Below are 21,724 nucleotides of genomic sequence, written 5' to 3'. Positions count from 1 at the left end.
CTAAATGACTCACTACTGTAGTGACTCTGGATAAGAGAGTCTGTTAAATGACTCACTACTATAGTGGCTCTGGATCAGAGAGTCTGCTAAATGACTCACTACTGTAGTGGCTCTGGATCAGAGAGTCTGTTAAATGACTCACTACTGTAAGTCGCTCTGGATCAGAGAGTCTGCTAAATGACTCACTACTGTAGTGACTCTGGATAAGAGAGTCTGCTAAATGACTCACTACTGTAGTGACTCTGGATAAGAGAGTCTGCTAAATGACTCACTACTGTAGTGGCTCTGGATCTGGGAGTCTGCTAAATGACTCACTACTGTAGTGGCTCTGGATCAGAGAGTCTGCTAAATGACTCACTACTGTAGTGACTCTGGATAAGAGAGTCTGCTAAATGACTCACTACTGTAGTGGCTCTGGATCTGGGAGTCTGCTAAATGACTCTCTACTGTAGTGGCTCTGGATCAGAGAGTCTGCTAAATGACTCTCTACTGTAGTGGCTCTGGATCAGATAGTCTGCTAAATGACTCACTACTGCAGTGACTCTGGATCAGAGAGTCTGCTAAATGACTCACTACTGTAGTGAATGGATAAGAGCGTCTGCTAAATGACTCACTACTGTAGTGACTCTGGATAAGAGCGTCTGCTAAATGACTCACTACTGTAGTGACTCTGGATCAGATAGTCTGCTAAATGACTCTCTACTGTAGTGGCTCTGGATCAGATAGTCTGCTAAATGACTCTCTACTGTAGTGACTCTGGATCAGAGAGTCTGCTAAATGACTCACTACTGTAGTGGCTCTGGATCAGATAGTCTGCTAAATGACTCACTACTGTAGTGACTCTGGATCAGAGAGTCTGCTAAATGACTCACTACTGTAGTGACTCTGGATCTGGGAGTCTGCTAAATGACTCACTACTGTAGTGGCTCTGGATCAGAGAGTCTGCTAAATGACTCACTACTGTAGTGACTCTGGATCAGAGAGTCTGCTAAATGACTCACTACTGTAGTGACTCTGGATCTGGAAGTCTGCTAAATGACTCTCTACTGTAGTGGCTCTGGATCAGAGAGTCTGCTAAATGACTCTCTACTGTAGTGGCTCTGGATCAGATAGTCTGCTAAATGACTCTCTACTGCAGTGACTCTGGATCAGAGAGTCTGCTAAATGACTCACTACTGTAGTGAATGGATAAGAGCGTCTGCTAAATGACTCACTACTGTAGTGACTCTGGATAAGAGCTTCTGCTAAATGACTCACTACTGTAGTGGCTCTGGATAAGAGCGTCTGCTAAATGACTCACTACTGTAGTGGCTCTGGATAAGAGAGTATGCTAAATGACTCACTACTGTAGTGACTCTGGATCAGAGAGTCTGCTAAATGACTCACTACTGTAGTGGCTCTGGATAAGAGAGTCTGCTAAATGACTCACTACTGTAGTGGCTCTGGATAAGAGAGTCAGTTAAATGACTCACTACTGTAAGTCGCTCTGGATCAGAGAGTCTGCTAAATGACTCACTACTGTAAGTCGCTCTGGATCAGAGAGTCTGCTAAATGACTCACTACTATAGTGGCTCTGGATCAGAGCGTCTGCTAAATGACTCACTACTGTAGTGGCTCTGGATAAGAGAGTCTGTTAAATGACTCACTACTGTAGTGACTCTGGATAAGAGAGTCTGCTAAATGACTCACTACTGTAGTGGCTCTGGATAAGAGAGTCTGCTAAATGACTCACTACTGTAGTGACTCTGGATAAGAGAGTCTGCTAAATGACTCACTACTATAGTGGCTCTGGATCAGAGAGTCTGCTAAATGACTCACTACTGTAGTGGCTCTGGATCAGAGAGTCTGCTAAATGACTCACTACTATATGTTGCTCTGGATCAGAGAGTCTGCTAAATGACTCACTACTGTAGTGGCTCTGGATAAGAGAGTCTGCTAAATGACTCAGTACTGTAGTGACTCTGGATCAGAGAGTCTGCTAAATGACTCACTACTGTAGTGACTCTGGATCTGGGAGTCTGCTAAATGACTCTCTACGATAAGTCGCTCTGGATCAGAGAGTCTGCTACATGACTCACTACTGTAGTGACTCTGGATAAGAGAGTCTGCTAAATGACTCACTACTGTAGTGACTCTGGATAAGAGAGTCTGCTAAATGACTCACTACTGTAGTGACTCTGGATAAGAGAGTCTGCTAAATGACTCACTACTGTAGTGGCTCTGGATCAGAGAGTCTGCTAAATGACTCACTACTGTAGTGGCTCTGGATCAGAGAGTCTGCTAAATGACTCACTACTGTAGTGACTCTGGATCAGAGAGTCTGCTAAATGACTCACTACTGTAGTGACTCTGGATAAGAGCGTCTGCTAAATGACTCACTACTGTAGTGACTCTGGATAAGAGCGTCTGCTAAATGACTCACTACTGTAGTGGCTCTGGATCAGAGCGTCTGCTAAATGACTCACTACTGTAGTGACTCTGGATCAGAGAGTCTACTAAATGACTCACTAAGTGACTCTGGATCAGAGAGTCTACTAAATGACTCACTAAGTGACTCTGGATCAGAGAGTCTGCTAAATGACTCACTAAGTGACTCTGGATCAGAGAGTCTGCTAAATGACTCACTAAGTGACTCTGGATCAGAGAGTCTGCTAAATGACTCACTACTGTAGTGTCTCTGGATCAGAGAGTCTGCTAAATGACTCACTACTGTAGTGGCTCTGGATCAGAGAGTCTGCTAAATGACTCACTACTGTAGTGACTCTGGATCAGAGAGTCTGCTAAATGACTCACTACTGTAGTGACTCTGGATCTGGAAGTCTGCTAAATGACTCTCTACTGTAGTGGCTCTGGATCAGAGAGTCTGCTAAATGACTCTCTACTGTAGTGGCTCTGGATCAGATAGTCTGCTAAATGACTCTCTACTGCAGTGACTCTGGATCAGAGAGTCTGCTAAATGACTCACTACTGTAGTGAATGGATAAGAGCGTCTGCTAAATGACTCACTACTGTAGTGACTCTGGATAAGAGCGTCTGCTAAATGACTCACTACTGTAGTGGCTCTGGAAAAGAGCGTCTGCTAAATGACTCACTACTGTAGTGGCTCTGGATAAGAGAGTCTGCTAAATGACTCACTACTGTAGTGACTCTGGATCAGAGAGTCTGCTAAATGACTCACTACTGTAGTGGCTCTGGATAAGAGAGTCTGCTAAATGACTCACTACTGTAGTGGCTCTGGATAAGAGAGTCTGTTAAATGACTCACTACTGTAAGTCGCTCTGGATCAGAGAGTCTGCTAAATGACTCACTACTGTAAGTCGCTCTGGATCAGAGAGTCTGCTAAATGACTCACTACTATACATTGCTCTGGATCAGAGAGTCTGCTAAATGATTCACTACTGTAGTGACTCTGGATCAGAGAGTCTGCTAAATGACTCACTACTGTAGTGGCTCTGGATAAGAGAGTCTGCTAAATGAGTCACTACTGTAGTGACTCTGAATAAGAGAGTCTGCTAAATGACTCACTACTGTAGTGACTCTGGATAAGAGAGTCTGTTAAATGACTCACTACTGTAGTGGCTCTGGCTCAGAGAGTCTGCTAAATGACCCACTACTGTAGTGACTCTGGATGAGAGAGTCTGCTAAATGACTCACTACTGTAGGGGCTCTGGCTCTGAGAGTCTGCTAAATGACTCACTACTGCAGTGGCTCTGGATCTGGGAGTCTGCTAAATGACTCACTACTGTAGTGACTCTGGATAAGAGCGTCTGCTAAATGACTCACTACTGTAGTGGCTCTGGATCAGAGAGTCTGCTAAATGACTCACTACTGTAGTGACTCTGGATAAGAGAGTCTGCTAAATGACTCACTACTGTAGTGACTCTGGATAAGAGCGTCTGCTAAATGACTCACTACTGTAGTGACTCTGGATCAGAGAGTCTGCTAAATGACTCACTACTATATGTTGCTCTGGATCAGAGAGTCTGCTAAATGACTCACTACTGTAGTGGCTCTGGATAAGAGAGTCTGCTAAATGACTCAGTACTGTAGTGACTCTGGATAAGAGAGTCTGCTAAATGACTCTCTACTGTAGTGGCTCTGGATCAGAGAGTCTGCTAAATGACTCACTACTGTAGTGACTCTGGATCAGAGAGTCTGCTAAATGACTCACTACTGTAGTGACTCTGGATCTGAGAGTCTGCTAAATGACTCTCTACTGTAGTGGCTCTGGATCTGGGAGTCTGCTAAATGACTCTCTACTGTAGTGACTCTGGATCAGAGAGTCTGCTAAATGACTCTCTACTGTAGTGGCTCTGGATCAGAGAGTCTGCTAAATGACTCTATACTGTAGTGACTCTGGATCAGAGAGTCTGCTAAATGACTCTCTACTGTAGTGACTCTGGATCAGAGAATCTGCTAAATGACTCTCTACTGTAGTGGCTCTGGATAAGAGAGTCTGTTAAATGACTCACTACTGTAGTGGCTCTGGATAAGAGAGTATGCTAAATGACTCTCTACTGTAGTGACTCTGGATCAGAGAGTCTGCTAAATGACTCACTACTGTAGTGACTCTGGATCAGAGAGTCTGCTAAATGACTCACTACTGTAGTGGCTCTGGATAAGAGAGTCTGCTAAATGACTCACTACTGTAGTGACTCTGGATAAGAGCGTCTGCTAAATGACTCACTACTGTAGTGGCTCTGGATAAGAGAGTCTGCTAAATGACTCACTACTGTAGTGACTCTGGATCAGAGAGTCTGCTAAATGACTCACTACTGTAGTGGCTCTGGATAAGAGAGTCTGCTAAATGACTCACTACTGTAGTGACTCTGGATAAGAGAGTCTGCTAAATGACTCACTACTGTAGTGACTCTGGATCAGAGAGTCTGCTAAATGACTCACTACTGTAGTGACTCTGGATAAGAGAGTCTGCTAAATGACTCACTCCTGTAGTGGCTATGGATAAGAGAGTCTGCGAAATGACTCACTACTGTAGTGGCTCTGGATAAGAGAGTCTGCTAAATGACTCACTACTGTAGTGACTCTGGATAAGAGAGTCTGCTAAATGACTCACTACTGTAGTGACTCTGGATAAGAGAGTCTGCTAAATGACTCACTACTGTAGTGACTCTGGATAAGAGAGTCTGCTAAATGACTCACTACTGTAGTGACTCTGGATAAGAGAGTCTGCTAAATGACTCACTACTGTAGTGACTCTGGATAAGAGAGTCTGCTAAATGACTCACTACTGTAGTGACTCTGGATAAGAGAGTCTGCTAAATGACTCACTACTGTAGTGACTCTGGATAAGAGAGTCTGCTAAATGACTCACTACTGTAGTGACTCTGGATAAGAGAGTCTGCTAAATGACTCACTACTGTAGTGACTCTGGATAAGAGAGTCTGCTAAATGACTCACTACTGTAGTGACTCTGGATAAGAGAGTCTGCTAAATGACTCACTACTGTAGTGACTCTGGATAAGAGAGTCTGCTAAATGACTCACTACTGTAGTGACTCTGGATAAGAGAGTCTGCTAAATGACTCACTACTGTAGTGACTCTGGATAAGAGAGTCTGCTAAATGACTCACTACTGTAGTGACTCTGGATCAGAGAGTCTGCTAAATGACTCACTACTGTAGTGACTCTGGATCAGAGAGTCTGCTAAATGACTCACTACTGTAGTGACTCTGGATCAGAGAGTCTGCTAAATGACTCACTACTGTAGTGACTCTGGATCAGAGAGTCTGCTAAATGATTCAAATGTACATTTTCACCCAGTTTCCAGGCAAAGATGGAAAATTCAACTTCCAACTGCCACTTTGTCTGATAACTTGCCACCCCAATAAGAAGGAGAGGAAAGTAATGGCTAAACACTCGCCCGGCTTCACAGTTTGTCACTGCATCCCAATTACCTTCCTGTGTGAGAGACTAACAACAGTTCACACCATAGCAAACGAGGGAAGGAAGTTACAAGCAGGAAGTTACAAGCAGGAAGGAGGAATGAAGAATTATACTTGTCTTTTTTTCACTGATCAAGTCCCATAATGAGGGCAACTCTCCTTCCCCTCTTCTCACCCCCAAGGCTGTGCCAACCCAGACATTGAGAGGGAAGACGGACAGGGTGGAATGGAGGGGGAGGAGAGGGGAGGGATGACAGGGTGGGATGGAGGGGGAGGAGAGGGGAGGGATGACAGGGTGGGATGGAGAGGGAGGAGTGGGAAAGGGAGACAGACAGAGTGAGTCATGTTATGTAGGTCTCTTCCTCTAATGACTTACACTGAACCTTGGTGAGCAGCTATATGGAATGTTACTGAACCTTGGTGAGCAGCTATATGGAATGTTACTGAACCTTGGTGAGCAGCTATATGGAATGTTACTGAACCTTGGTGAGCAGCTATACAGTATGCTACTGAACCTTGGTGGGCAGATATACAGTATGTTACTGAACCTTGGTGAGCAGATATACAGTATGTTACTAAACCTTGGTGAGCAGACATACAGTATGTTACTGAACCTTGGTGGGCAGATATACAGTATGTTACTGAACCTTGGTGGGCAGATATACAGTATGTTACTGAACCTTGGTGAGCAGATATACAGTATGTTACTGAACCTTGGTGAGCAGATATACAGTATGTTACTGAACCTTGGTGAGCAGATATACAGTATGTTACTGAACCTTGGTGAGCAGATATACAGTATGTTACTGAACCTTGGTGAGCAGATATACAGTATGTTACTGAACCTTGGTGAGCAGATATACAGTATGTTACTGAACCTTGGTGGCAGATATACAGTATGTTACTGAACCTTGGTGAGCAGATATACAGTATGTTACTGAACCTTGGTGAGCAGATATACAGTATGTTACTGAACCTTGGTGGGCAGATATACAGTATGTTACTGAACCTTGGTGAGCAGATATACAGTATGTTACTGAACCTTGGTGAGCAGATATACAGTATGTTACTGAACCTTGGTGAGCAGATATACAGTATGTTACTGAACCTTGGTGACAGATATACAGTATGTTACTGAACCTTGGTGAGCAGATATACAGTATGTTACTGAACCTTGGTGAGCAGATATACAGTATGTTACTGAACCTTGGTGAGCAGATATACAGTATGTTACTGAACCTTGGTGAGCAGATATACAGTATGTTACTGAACCTTGTATACAGTTACTGAACCTTGGTGAGCAGATATACAGTATGTTACTGAACCTTGGTGAGCAGATATACAGTATGTTACTGAACCTTGGTGAGCAGATATACAGTATGTTACTGAACCTTGGTGAGCAGATATACAGTATGTTACTGAACCTTGGTGAGCAGATATACAGTATGTTACTGAACCTTGGTGATATACAGTATGTTACTGAACCTTGGTGGGCAGCTATATGGTATGTTACTGAACCTTGGTGGGCAGATATACAGTATGTTACTGAACCTTGGTGAGCAGATATACAGTATGTTACTGAACCTTGGTGAGCAGATATACAGTATGTTACTAAACCTTGGTGAGCAGATATACAGTATGTTACTGAACCTTGGTGAGCAGATATACAGTATGTTACTGAACCTTGGTGAGCAGATATATAGTATGTTACTGAACCTTGGTGAGCAGATATACAGTATGTTACTGAACCTTGGTGGACAGCTATATGGTATGTTACTGAACCTTGGTGAGCAGCTATATGGAATGTTACTGAACCTTGGTGAGCAGCTATATGGAATGTTACTAAACCTTGGTGAGCAGATATACAGTATGTTACTGAACCTTGGTGGACAGCTATATGGTATGTTACTGAACCTTGGTGAGCAGATATACAGTATGTTACTGAACCTTGGTGAGCAGATATACAGTATGTTACTGAACCTTGGTGAGCAGATATATAGTATGTTACTAAACCTTGGTGAGCAGATATACAGTATGTTACTGAACCTTGGTGAGCAGATATACAGTATGTTACTGAACCTTGGTGAGCAGATATATAGTATGTTACTGAACCTTGGTGAGCAGATATACAGTATGTTACTGAACCTTGGTGGACAGCTATATGGTATGTTACTGAACCTTGGTGAGCAGCTATATGGAATGTTACTGAACCTTGGTGAGCAGCTATATGGAATGTTACTAAACCTTGGTGAGCAGATATACAGTATGTTACTGAACCTTGGTGGACAGCTATATGGTATGTTACTGAACCTTGGTGAGCAGATATACAGTATGTTACTGAACCTTGGTGAGCAGATATACAGTATGTTACTGAACCTTGGTGAGCAGATATACAGTATGTTACTGAACCTTGGTGAGCAGATATACAGTATGTTACTGAACCTTGGTGAGCAGATATATAGTATGTTACTGAACCTTGGTGAGCAGATATACAGTATGTTACTGAACCTTGGTGGACAGCTATATGGTATGTTACTGAACCTTGGTGAGCAGCTATATGGTATGTTACTGAACCTTGGTGGACAGCTATATGGTATGTTACTCTCCCAAATTACTGCACAGAAAAGGAGCCATGTGTTGTTGATTATCATTTGGAGGGGTGGGGTTATTTTGAACAGCACTGTTCCAGGTTGTTTGCCATGGGCAGGGCTTGAAAATCAGTGCGCACAGAGAAATGTTTTTGTCGTAACACAGTACAGCGGAGTGTGTGTGTGTGTGTGTGTGTGTGTGTGTGTGTGTGTGTGTGTGCGCGCTGTAACACAACAACATGGTCTACATTATGTGTGTCTGTCGTAACACAGTGAGCTTGGCCACTCGAACCCCTGTGGGCTATGGACAGATGCAGACAGAGTTGCATGCAACAACAGACAGACACACACACACACACACACACACACAACGATGGAACATTCTGTGATCGTGTTCAAACATTCAGGGAAACCTTTTTTAATTTTTTAATAAAAAATGTTAGTTACATAATAATAACTACAGCATCGTAATAATTACTTTTCGGGGAAAAACAAAACAATCTCTGTCCAAGTCTCTGACGTGTTGTGATGAATTGTTTGTTAGAGGAATGAAACTCTGTGAAAAGAGAGTGTTCACCGCTGTAGGTTTGTTGTTCATGAAGTTGAGAAGGGAAAGATTTTGATTTTGTTGCTTTCTGTAATGGTGAACAACATCACTGTCCTCTGTAATGGTGAACAATGTCACTGTCCTCTGTAATGGTGAACAACATCACTGTCTGTAATGGTGAACAACATCACTGTCCTCTGTAATGGTGAAAAACGTTGCTGTCCTCTGTAATGGTGGACAACATCACTGTCTGTAATGGTGAACAACATCACTGTCCTCTGTAATGGTGAACAATGTCACTGTCCTCTGTAATGGTGAACAACATCACTGTCTGTAATGGTGAACAACATCACTGTCCTCTGTAATGGTGAAAAACGTTGCTGTCCTCTGTAATGGTGGACAACATCATTGTCCTCTGTAATGGTGAACAACATCACTGTCCTCTGTAATGGTGAACAACATCGTTGTCCTCTGTAATGGTGAACAACATCACTGTCCTCTGTAATGGTGAAAACGTCGCTGTCCTCTGTAATGGTGGACAATGTTACTGTCCTCTGTAATGGTGGACAACATCACTGTCCTCTGTAATGGTGAAAAACGTCGCTGTCCTCTGTAATGGTGAACAACATCGCTGTCCTCTGTAATGGTGGACAATGTCACTGTCCTCTGTAATGGTGAACAACATCACTGTCCTCTGTAATGGTGAACAACATCACTGTCTGTAATGGTGAACAACATCACTGTCCTCTGTAATGGTGAAAAACGTTGCTGTCCTCTGTAATGGTGGACAACATCATTGTCCTCTGTAATGGTGAACAACATCACTGTCCTCTGTAATGGTGAACAACATCGTTGTCCTCTGTAATGGTGAACAACATCATTGTCCTCTGTAATGGTGAACAACATCACTGTCCTCTGTAAGGGTGAACAACATCATTGTCCTCTGTAATGGTGAACAATGTCACTGTCCTCTGTAATGGTGAACAACGTCACTGTCCTCTGTAATGGTGAACAACATCATTGTCCTCTGTAATGGTGAACAATGTCACTGTCCTCTGTAATGGTGAACAACGTCACTGTCCTCTGTAATGGTGGACAACGTCACTGTCCTCTGTAATGGTGAACAACATCACTGTCCTCTGTAATGGTGAACAACGTCACTGTCCTCTGTAATGGTGAAAAACGTCACTGTCCTCTGTAATGGTGAACAACATCACTGTCCTCTGTAATGGTGGACAAAGTCACTGTCCTCTGTAATGGTGAAAAACATCACTGTCCTCTGTAATGGTGAACAACGTCACTGTCCTCTGTAATGGTGGACAATGTCACTGTCCTCTGTCCATCTTGACCGCCAGGAGTTCTCGTTTGCCTACGTCATTGTTCCTCTCAGCAGGATTGAGATAATGGGACAGGAAGGAGCAGGGATGAAGCTTCTGGTCCTGGGCAGATCACTGAGACAGCATGGCCCCCACTCCAACATCAGAAGCAAATTACAAATTATAAATTGACGAGACGAGTCCGGATGGATGAGGATGGGTCCTGTTTTGAACTAATGCTTCAGGTCCACAAAGGCTTTTTCGACAGCTGGAGACCATGTGAACAGTACTTAGGGGGAGGTGAGTGCCGAAAGGGGGGCCGTCAGGGTGCTGTAACCCCGAATGAAACTTCGGTAGAAGTTTGCAAAACCTAGGAAATGTTGCAACTGCACCCTAGACGTAGGTTGAGGTCAATCCACCACTGCTTTCACCGTTTCAGGAACCATCTGGACATTTCCCTCAGCATTGACATATCCCAGAAAGGCGAATGTAGAGCAGTGGAACTCACACTTCTCGGCTTTCACAAACAATTGGTTCTCCAGGAGGCACTGAAGGACCTGCCTGACATGAAGAACATGTTCTTGGGCAGACCGAGAAAAAAACAGGATGTCGTCAAGGTAGACGAACACAAGCGGTTCAGCATGTCCCGGAGAACATCGTTTACCAAAGCCTGGAAGACAGTGGGGCGTTGGTGAGTCCAAACGGCATGACCTGGTACTCATAATGTCCACTGGCAGTGTTGTCTTCCACTCTTCCCCTTCGGTAGACATTCCGAAGGTCCAGCTTGGAAAAAATTGTGGCCACCTGGAGAGGTTCAAAAGCCGAGGAGAGGAGTGGTAGGGGGTAATGATTTTTAACTGTAAAGTTCAGTCCCCGGTTGTCAATGCACGGACGCAGGATCTTGTCTTTCTCCACAAAGAAAAACCCTGCGCTGGCAGGAGATGCAGACGGACAGACGACCCCAGTAGCCAGAGACTCCTCTATGTTCTCCTCCATAGCCTTGGTCTCCGGCCCGGATAGAGAATATAGCCGACCCTGAGGTGGTGTGGTGCCTGAGAGAAGATCAATGGCACAAAAGTAGAAGAAGTAGCACATGCCTTTCTGAAAACTTCAAGGAGGTCATGGTATTCAGTGGGAATGGCAGAAACATCCAAAGCCTTGCTAACGTCCTGAGGAAGACGTCTCAGGGATGTCTGTGCTGCTTGAATATAGTGGGAATGGCAGAGCCAAAGCCTTACTAACGCCCTGAGGAAGACGTCTCGGGGACAGCTGTGCTGCTTGAATATAGTGGGAATGGCAGAGCCAAAACCTTGCTAACACCCTGAGGAAGACGTCTCGGGGACGGCTGTGCTGCTTTAAGAAAGTGGGAATGGCAAAAATGGGCTCCAACCCGGTGCTCGCGGTCCAGTCAATAACAGGGTTGTGTTTTTGGAGCCAGAATAATCTCAAGACAACAGGAACTGTTGGGGAGATGCAATAAGGAGGAACTGTATGGTCTCACTGTGGTTACCTGAAGCCTGTACATGAACCGACACAGTACGATGGTTGACTCCACCTATTGAGCGGCCGTCCAGTGCCCTGGCATCCATGGGAACCGAGAGAAGTAGAGTGGGAATTCCAAGCTCAAAAGCAATAGTAGCATCCATAACACTTTCATCAGCCCCAGAGTCAATGAGCACTCGGGATACTTAGATTGGTCTCCCCACAGCACAAGCACAAAGAAAGGTGTGCGGGTGATGGGAATTAGGGAACTCCCAGTCTGGCTCACCAAAGTACTTGTACCCACCAGAGACCAGGGTTTCCTAACAGGGCAGGTAGCTATATAATGTCCTGCCCCTCTACAGTACAGACAACAGTTAGAACGCAGCCTATGTGAGCGTTCCCCAACCGATAACCGAGCTCTTCCCAATTGCATAGGCTCAGGAGTATCCAACTCGTTGATGATTCACAAGGGAACTCGGGTGGCTTTGGAACCTCTCGGGAAAAACTGCCTTCGGGATCTTCCGGATTCCTTTAAAGGCGAGCGAGCCACTGCGGATGAACAAGTGTGACCTCCCCTCACTCATGCCTTCCCTTAAGCGTCCATCAATTCTAATGGTGAGTGCGCTAAGGGAGTTGAGGTCCACCAGCTCATCTTTGACCACCTCAGATAATCTGCGAAGAAAAGTGTCGAATAGGGACTCCCAATACCAAGCACTCTCGGCGGCCAACGTGTGAAAATCAACAACGTAGTCTGCCACACTAAGGGGGTTTTGATGTAATTCAAGAAGTTTAATGGCCGCCTCTCTCCCAGATAACGGAGACTTGAATATCTTCCTCCCATGAAATCCTGCAGATTGCAGCAAATGGCGGATTGTTGCTTCCAAACTGCCGTAGCCCAGGAGAGCGCCCTTTCCGACATTAGCGTAATAATATACGCTATCTTAGATCGGTCTGAAGGAAACGAAGATGGCTGTAGCTCAAAAATAAGATAGCACTGAGAAAGAAAACCCATGCAGGTTCCAGGATCCCCAGAATATCGCTCCAGAAAGTGTAAGTGGGGTTCTAGGGGAGCCGGGGTAGGCTGTACAAACTCACCAGAAATAGGAAAAAAGTTACTGAGGGGTTGGGGTTTCTTAGAGGTGGCAGGCTGCCTCTGAGCTAACTCCCTGATTTGCTCCATTATACCCTTAAACCTTTGGTCATGGTGTTCTGTCAGGGAATGAAGCCCTTCCAAAAGGTCTAGCAGTAACTCTTCATGCCTCCCAATGGTGTCTCCCTGCAGGGAGACAGCGTGGAGGAGCTGGTCCCAGTCTACTGGGTCTGTCATGGCCAGTTCGTACTATACTATAAGGGCACAGGGCGAGACCCAGATGCAGACATGGGAGGCAGATGGGTCGAGTCCAAGATGTTTATTAACAATCCAAAAGGGGTAGGCAAGAGAATGGTTGTGGACAGGCAAAAGGTCAAAACCAGTTCAGAGTTCAAGAGGTACAGAATGGCAGGCAGGCCCAGGTCAGGGCAGGCAGAATGGTCAGGCAGGCTCGAGGTCAGGGCAGGCAGAATGGTCAGGCAGGCTCGAGGTCAGGGCAGGCAGAATGGTCAGGCAGGCTCGAGGTCAGGGAAGGTAGAATGGCAGGCAGGCTCGAGGTCAGGGCAGGCAGAATGGTTAGGCAGGCTCGAGGTCATGGCAGGCAGAATGGTCAGGCAGGCTCGAGGTCAGGGCAGGCAGAATGGTCAGGCAGGCTCGAGGTCAGGGCAGGCATAATGGTCAGGCAGGCTCGAGGTCAGGGCAGGCAGAATGGTCAGGCAGGCTCGAGGTCAGGGCAGGCATAATGGTCAGGCAGGCAGAATGGTCAGGCAGGCTCGAGGTCAGGGCAGGCAGAATGGTCAGGCAGGCTCGAGGTCAGGGCAGGCATAATGGTCAGGCAGGCTCGAGGTCAGGGCAGGCAGAATGGTCAGGCAGGCTCGAGGTCAGGGCAGGCAGAATGGTCAGGCAGGCTCGAGGTCAGGGCAGGCAGAATGGTCAGGCAGGCTCGAGGTCAGGGCAGGCAGAATGGTCAGGCAGGCTCGAGGTCAGGGCAGGCATAATGGTCAGGCAGGCTCGAGGTCAGGGCAGGCAGAATGGTCAGGCAGGTGGGAATGGAGTCCAGAAAAAACAGGCAAAGGTCAAAACCGGGAGGACTAGTAGAAGAGAATAGAAAAGCAGGGGAATGGGGAAAAAAAACACGCTGGCTGACTTGAACATAGAAGACGAACTGACACAGAGAGACAGGAAACACAGGGATAAATACACTGGTACAGAGAGACAGGAAACACAGGGATAAATACACTGGTACAGAGAGACAGGAAACACAGGGATAAATACACTGGGGAAAATATGACCTCGAGGGGGTGGAGACGATCACAAGGACAGGTGAAACCGATCAAGGTGTGACATTTACACACTTCTGAAACAGAGAAGGATGAAAAGGAGAACCTGGTGAAGGAGAGCACAGGGGTGTCAGGTACATTTACACACTTCTGAAACAGAAGAATTAAAGGAGAACCTGGTGAAGGAGAGCACAGGGGTGTCAGGTACATTTACACACTTCTGAAACAGAAGAATTAAAGGAGAACCTGGTGAAGGAGAGCACAGGGGTGTCAGGTACATTTACACACTTCTGAAACAGAGAAGGATTAAAGGAGAACCTGGTGAAGGAGAGCACAGGGGTGTCAGGTACATTTACACACTTCTGAAACAGAGAAGGATTAAAGGAGAACCTAGTGAAGGAGTGCACAGGGGTGTCAGGTACATTTACACACTTCTGAAACAGAGAAGGATTAAAGGAGAACCTAGTGAAGGAGTGCACAGGGGTGTCAGGTACATTTACACACTTCTGAAACAGAGAAGGATTAAAGGAGAACCTGGTGAAGGAGTGCACAGGGGTGTCAGGTACATTTACACACTTCTGAAACAGAGAAGGATGAAAATGAGAACCTGGTGAAGGAGAGCACAGGGGTGTCAGGTACATTTATAGGGGGCTCAATTATACCTTTGACCTTTTCAAATAAACTGCATGCATCTAAAAAAAAAAATGCTGGTTCAAGGCTTTTAGAATGGAGGTTCTCTCAGTTACTGTCTGTGTGTCGACCAACAATTGTTTGGGAAGCCGTGTATCTTTTTTGTACTCCACACCCTTCACTACTTGACAAACTTTGGATGGATTATTTAAATTGTCTGAAGAAGATTTCAGGTAGTGGTCTGCTTTCATTTTACGGATCATAGCCACACCCATATATTCAAAGATGTTTAAAAGCCATCCAATCATCTGCCAAACCAGTCCCTCTTGCTTTAGCCCACATAGCATTTCGTTCCTTAGTAAACCAAGGCTTCTCTCTGTCCTTAATCCTGAATCTTTTTAAAGGGGCCTATTGCATACATTCTGGAATGTGTTGTGGAAGTAAGAAAAGGCGAGTTCAACATCAGGGATTCATTCCATTCTATTCCATTCAATGTTAGATACATTATGTATAAAACCTTGAATATCAAACCGCTTCCAGTTTATTTTCCTAATAACACGTGGAGATTTCTTAGCAATATTACCATATCTGACAAGTCAATAGCACAGTGATAATTTATGTCATTTGCAAAAAATACCCGAAGCATTACAACGATGAGGAGTATTGGGTTAAGATCAAATCAATCAAAGAGGATTTCAGAGGATATTTCATATTCAACCTCGTTACACTGTTGACAATCTGAGTGAGATTACAGGTATTAAACAGCATTTAGAGATGATCAGAGCGAGATGTTAACCAATCCTGATTCAGATCACCCATCAGGACAAACTCAGAGTTGACATTCTGTGATAACAATTTGAAAATACAATCCAACAGTAGCATATGGAGGTCAATAACAACAAGATACAACACTATTTAAAGATGAGCCGAGGTTTAGGGTTAAAGACAGATATTCTGCGGTTTAGTAACAGAAGTCAGACCGCTGAGAACTTGTCTTTTACGTAAACAGCAACACCACCACCCTTAGATTGACCATCTGTACCAAAAACATTACAACCATTTATGACAATATTTTTTTGTCTGTAATAGATTTTTTTAAGCCAGGTTTCAGAAAACATAAATGCGTTGTTGGTACAGCGTTAGCTGTTTTTATCCATATATTCACAAAATCAAGCTTTGGCAGAAGACCTCTTACTTCAGAAAACTTCTTATATGCAAAAACTTCAGACCACTTTGACTACTTAATATATATACTATATATTTTTACCTTTATATTACAGTATATATTATACTTTTTATAGATAACGCGTTATATAGTATATATTACAGTATGTGTAATACTGTTAATGTATTATGCTGTATATGTAGTATATGTAGTATATATTAAGGTATATTTTATACTGTTAATTTATGACACTGTATTTACAGTATTGTACAGTATATACAGGGTATATTATAGGATACTGTGTCTGTAACTCAATCGGTCATGACTTACTGGAGTGTTTTTTAACAATAGCATTTTTTTTTTACCAAGAGTTGTTGGATATCTTTTCATTATTCCGTTTGGAAGAGATGATGAAGGTAACGACAGCTTTTTTTCTTCTCGTCTTCCTCCAGGAGCGGAGAACATTAAGAAGTACTGGTCTCGGTACTACCAGGGTTCTCAGGGTGTGGTATTCGTATTGGACAGCGCTTCTTCAGACGAGGAGTTGGAGTCGGCCCGTAACGAGCTCCACTCTGCCCTGCAGCACCCCCAGCTCTGCACCCTACCCTTCCTCATACTGGCCAACCACCAGGACAAACCTGCTGCACGCCCACCCAACCAGGTAGACGATTGGACTATTTGTCCAATGTACACAAACATCCAATGTAAGTGTGGATCATGATTTAACCCTTAGGAAAGACACACAGAGGTTGTAGCAGAGGGCAGCTAGACCATGGCACCCCTGGAGCAGTTTTAGGGATTCAGTGCCTTGCTCAAGGACACAACAGCAGGATCTGGGCAGAAACTAGTTGTTTTCTGTTAGTTTATATGAAAATACCAAACTTTTAAAATACTAGTTTATATAGATTTAAAATGAAAAGGCAACTCGTTTCTTTCTTTGATATTCAAATACAGGTCTCAGAAACCAAATCAGATTTGAAAGCGTTTTGAATACCACTCAGAAAAACCAAATCACATTTGAAAGCGGTTTGAATACCACTCAGAAAAACCAAATCAGATTTGAAAGCGTTTTGAATACCACTCAGAAAAACCAAATCACATTTGAAAGCGGTTTGAATACCACTCAGAAAAACCAAATCAGATTTGAAAGCGGTTTGAATACCACTCAGAAAAACCAAATCACATTTGAAAGCGTTTTGAATACCACTCAGAAAAACCAAATCACATTTGAAAGCGGTTTGAATACCACTCAGAAAAACCAAATCAGATTTGAAAGCGGTTTGAATACCACTCAGAAAAACCAAATCAGATTTGAAAGCGGTTTGAATACCACTCAGAAAAAATCCAAATCACATTTTGAAAGCGTTTTGAATACCACTCAGAAAAACCAAATCACATTTGAAAGCGTTTTGAATACCACTCAGAAAAACCAAATCACATTTGAAAGCGTTTTGAATACCACTCAGAAAAACCAAATCAGATTTGAAAGCGGTTTGAATACCACTCAGAAAAACCAAATCAGATTTGAAAGCGTTTTACCACTCAGAAAACCAAATACCACTCAGAAAACCAAATCAGATTTGAAAGCGTTTTGAATACCACTCAGAAAAACCAAATCACATTTGAAAGCGTTTTGAATACCACTCAGAAAAACCAAATCACATTTGAAAGCGTTTTGAATACCACTCAGAAAAACCAAATCACATTTGAAAGCGTTTTGAATACCACTCAGAAAAACCAAATCACATTTGAAAGCGGTTTGAATACCACTCAGAAAAAACAAATCAGATTTGAAAGCGTTTTGAATACCACTCAGAAAAACCAAATCACATTTGAAAGCGGTTTGAATACCACTCAGAAAAACCAAATCAGATTTGAAAGCGTTTTGAATACCACTCAGAAAAACCAAATCACATTTGAAAGCGGTTTGAATACCACTCAGAAAAACCAAATCAGATTTGAAAGCGTTTTGAATACCACTCAGAAAAACCAAATCAGATTTGAAAGCGTTTTGAATACCACTCAGAAAAACCAAATCACATTTGAAAGCGTTTTGAATACCACTCAGAAAAACCAAATCAGATTTGAAAGCGGTTTGAATACCACTCAGAAAAACCAAATCAGATTTGAAAGCGTTTTGAATACCACTCAGAAAAACCAAATCAGATTTGAAAGCGGTTTGAATACCACTCAGAAAAACCAAATCAGATTTGAAAGCGGTTTGAATACCACTCAGAAAAACCAAATCACATTTGAAAGCGTTTTGAATACCACTCAGAAAAACCAAATCAGATTTGAAAGCGTTTTGAATACCACTCAGAAAAACCAAATCACATTTGAAAGCGTTTTGAATACCACTCAGAAAACCAAATCCGATTTTAAGTTATTTGAATATATGCAAGTTATTTGAAAACAAACACACACACACAAAAAATGAACCAAAAACTGAAACAGTCAGTTGAATTAGTCTAAATATATGATCATTAGCACATGGTTGGGAGGGTCTCTTAGATATGAATTCTAATATAGCGTATAGCGTATAATGAAATTACACGAGGGATATGGAATCACCTTGACCACTTACACATATTTTTACAATGAGTATTGTAATATATACAAACGCTCGACAACACGTTCTTGTGCATGTGTATTAACTTAGTGATTATTACAATATACGATATTTGTTGTTTACCCTTGGAAATGTCTTTGATAATGAGTTATTACAAGGAATAAGACATTTTAAATTTGTCTATTCGTCTTGTGTTACAGGTTCTCATGCAATTACCACAGTATTATGGAAGAACTAGTAAAATGTTTTTTTTTTTCCAAAAGAGTTTCATTACACAATTAAAAGAACAGTTTAACGTTAACGTTAAGTGTCACTGAGACAGTAACAAAGTATGGCTAGTAAGTGTCGAAAGGAAACTAAATATCCACAAAAACTGCCTAGGATGAAAATCATATTAGTTGGTATTCGGGGTAAACTCTCCCTTTAAAAGATGGTATAGTGTCTTCGTCTGATGAACAAACAGGATCAACGTTGTTTTGGCTAAGCATCCAATTTGCAAAATGTTTGCAAAATGTCTGAGTTATTTTTTGGTATGATAAAATGAATTGCAGCCTTCAACCTTGTTGAAGGAGTCATACAGTAGTTGAGCATCACAGTGTGCACTACCAAATTTCCAACATCTCATTCCAAAATCATGGGTGTAAATATGGAGTTGGTCCCCCCCTTTGCTGCTATAACAGCCTCCACTCTTCTGGGAAGGCTTTCCACTAGATGTTGGAACATTGCTGCAGGGACTTGCTTCCATTCAGCCACAAGAGCATTAGTGAGGTTGGGCACTGATGTTGGAGCGATTAGGCCTGGCTTGCAGTCACAGACAGTGACACATGGACAGACAGTGACACATTCAATTCCACATGACACACTCTTGCCTGCATCTAGCTGATCTAGGGTGTAATCATTAGTCCAACAGTTGCAAATTAGAGTTTCTATTGGACAAATTCAGGTATGATTATCCCAGTTTTGTTCCTTTTTCAACAACACATCCCTGATTACATCAGTTCACTTTGATAGCAGCCACGTTATCCTTCTTGTATCTATGCGTTCTCCTCCTCTCACCTTTTCCCTTCACTTGTGGACTTCAATGCACAACACATCAACTGTCTGTCAGGCGAAAAAACCTTTCCAAGCCAAACCATATCACAACCGCTACACACAGCCTACATTGTTGTCACCAAATTAGCTAAAGTAACGTCGTAGTACAGTTGAAGTCGGAAGTTTACATACACTTAGGTTGGAGTTATTGAAACACGTTTTTCAACCACTCCACAAATGTCTTGTTAACAAACTATAGTTTTGGCAAGTCGGTTAGGACATCTACTTTGTGCATGACACAAGTAATGTTTCCAACAATTGTTTATAGACAGATTATTTCACTTATAATTCACTGTATCACAATTCCAGTGGGTCAGAAGTTTACATACATTAAGCAAGACTGTGCCTTTAAACAGCTTGGAAAATTCCAGAAAATGATGTCATGACTTAACTGACATCATTTGAGTCAATTGGAGATGTACATGTGAATGTATTTCAAGGCCCACCTTCAAACTCAGTGCCTCTTTGCTTGACATCATGGGAAAATCAAAAGAAATCTGCCAAGACCTCAGAAAAAAATTGTAGACCTCCACAAGTCTGGTTCATCCTCGGGAGCAATTTCCAAATGCCTGAAGGTACCACGTTCATCTGTACATACAATGGTACTCAAGCATAAACACCATGGGACCACGCAGCCGTCATACCGCTCAGGAAGGAGACGTTTTCTGTCTCCTAGAGATGACCGTACTTTGGTGCGAAAAGTGCAAATCAATCAGCAAGGAAGAAGCCACTGCTCCAAAACCGCCATAAAAAAGCCAGACTACGGTTTGCAACTGCACATGGGGACAAAGATCATACTTTTTGGAGAAATCTCCTCTGGTCTGATGAAACAAAAATTGAACTGTTTGACAATAATGATCATCGTTATGTTTGGAGGAAAAAGGGGGATGCTTGCAAGCTGAAGAACACCATCCCAACCGTGAAGCACGGGGGTGGCAGCATCATGTTGTGGGGGTGCTTTTCTGCAGGAGGGGCTGGTGCACTTCACAAAATAGATGGCTTCATGAGGATGGAAAATAATGTGGATATATTGAAGCAACATCTCAAGTCATTAGTCAGGAAGTTAAAGCTTGGTCGCAAATGGGTCTTCCAAATGGACAATGACCCCAAGCATACTTCCAAAGTTGTGGCAAAATGGCTTAAGGACAACAAAGCCAAGGTATTGGAATGGCCATCACAAAGCCCTGACCTCAATCCCATCGAAAATTTGTGGGCAGAACTGAAAAAACCCGTGCGAGCAAGGAGGCCTACAAACCTGACTCAGTTACACCAGCTCTGTCAGGAGGAATGGGCCAAAATTCACCCAACTTATTGTAGGAAGCTTGTGGAAGGCTACCCAAAATGTTTGACCCAAGATAAACAATTTCAAGGCAATGCTACCAAATACTAATTGAGTGTATGTAAACTTCTGACCCACTGGGAATGTGATGAAAGAAATAGAAGCTGAAATAAATCACTCTCTCTACTATTATTCTGACATTTCACATTCTTAAAATAAAGTGGTGATCCTAACTGACAGACAGGATTTTTAAAAACTTGGATTAAATGTCAGGAATTGTGGAAAAACTGAGTTGAAAGGTACTTGACGAAGGTGTATGTAAACTTCTGACGTCATCTGTAGCTAATAGAACTACAATCATGCAGTAACGTTACAGTGTACAGTCAGCAAGCAGTTTAGCAGTCATACCGGCATGCCCCAGTGGCAATACATTTGTAGAACCAAAAGCTTGTAAAGAACAAGAAGGCCCGCATACTGTTGGAGCTTCCAATTCAATCAGAATATCTCTACCACAGGTGTGGGACAAGGTAGCACGTCCGGTGAACAGGTCAGGGTTCCATAGCCGCATGCAGAACAGTTGAAACTGGGGCAGCAGCACGATCAGGTGGACTGGGGACAGCAAGGAGTCATCAGGCCAGGTAGTCCTGAGGCATGGTCCTCTGAGAGAAAGAGATAGGAAAAAAGAGAGAGAGAATTAGAGAGAGCATACTTAAAATCACACAGGACACTGGATAAGACAGGAGTACTCCAGATATAACAAACTGACCCTAGCCCCCCGACACAT

The 21,724-nt window shown here is 43.2% G+C and overlaps 1 protein-coding gene across 2 annotated transcripts in view; it reads left to right on the top strand.

Moving 5' to 3' along the window:
• arl15a (ADP-ribosylation factor-like 15a) overlaps window positions 1–21,724 on the top strand; it is a 348,055-nt gene that overhangs the window by 167,698 nt on the left and 158,633 nt on the right. For both annotated transcript variants that reach the window (XM_042331231.1, XM_042331230.1), the window contains exon 4: window positions 16,453–16,661. In XM_042331231.1, the coding sequence (XP_042187165.1) occupies window positions 16,453–16,661 (209 nt within the window). The remainder of the gene's footprint in view (window positions 1–16,452; window positions 16,662–21,724) is intronic.

The sequence above is a fragment of the Oncorhynchus tshawytscha genome, linkage group LG12, assembly GCF_018296145.1.
Source record: "Oncorhynchus tshawytscha isolate Ot180627B linkage group LG12, Otsh_v2.0, whole genome shotgun sequence".
NCBI classification, from domain to species: Eukaryota; Metazoa; Chordata; class Actinopteri; order Salmoniformes; family Salmonidae; genus Oncorhynchus; species Oncorhynchus tshawytscha.
This window is presented reverse-complemented; position numbering and strand designations above follow the sequence as displayed.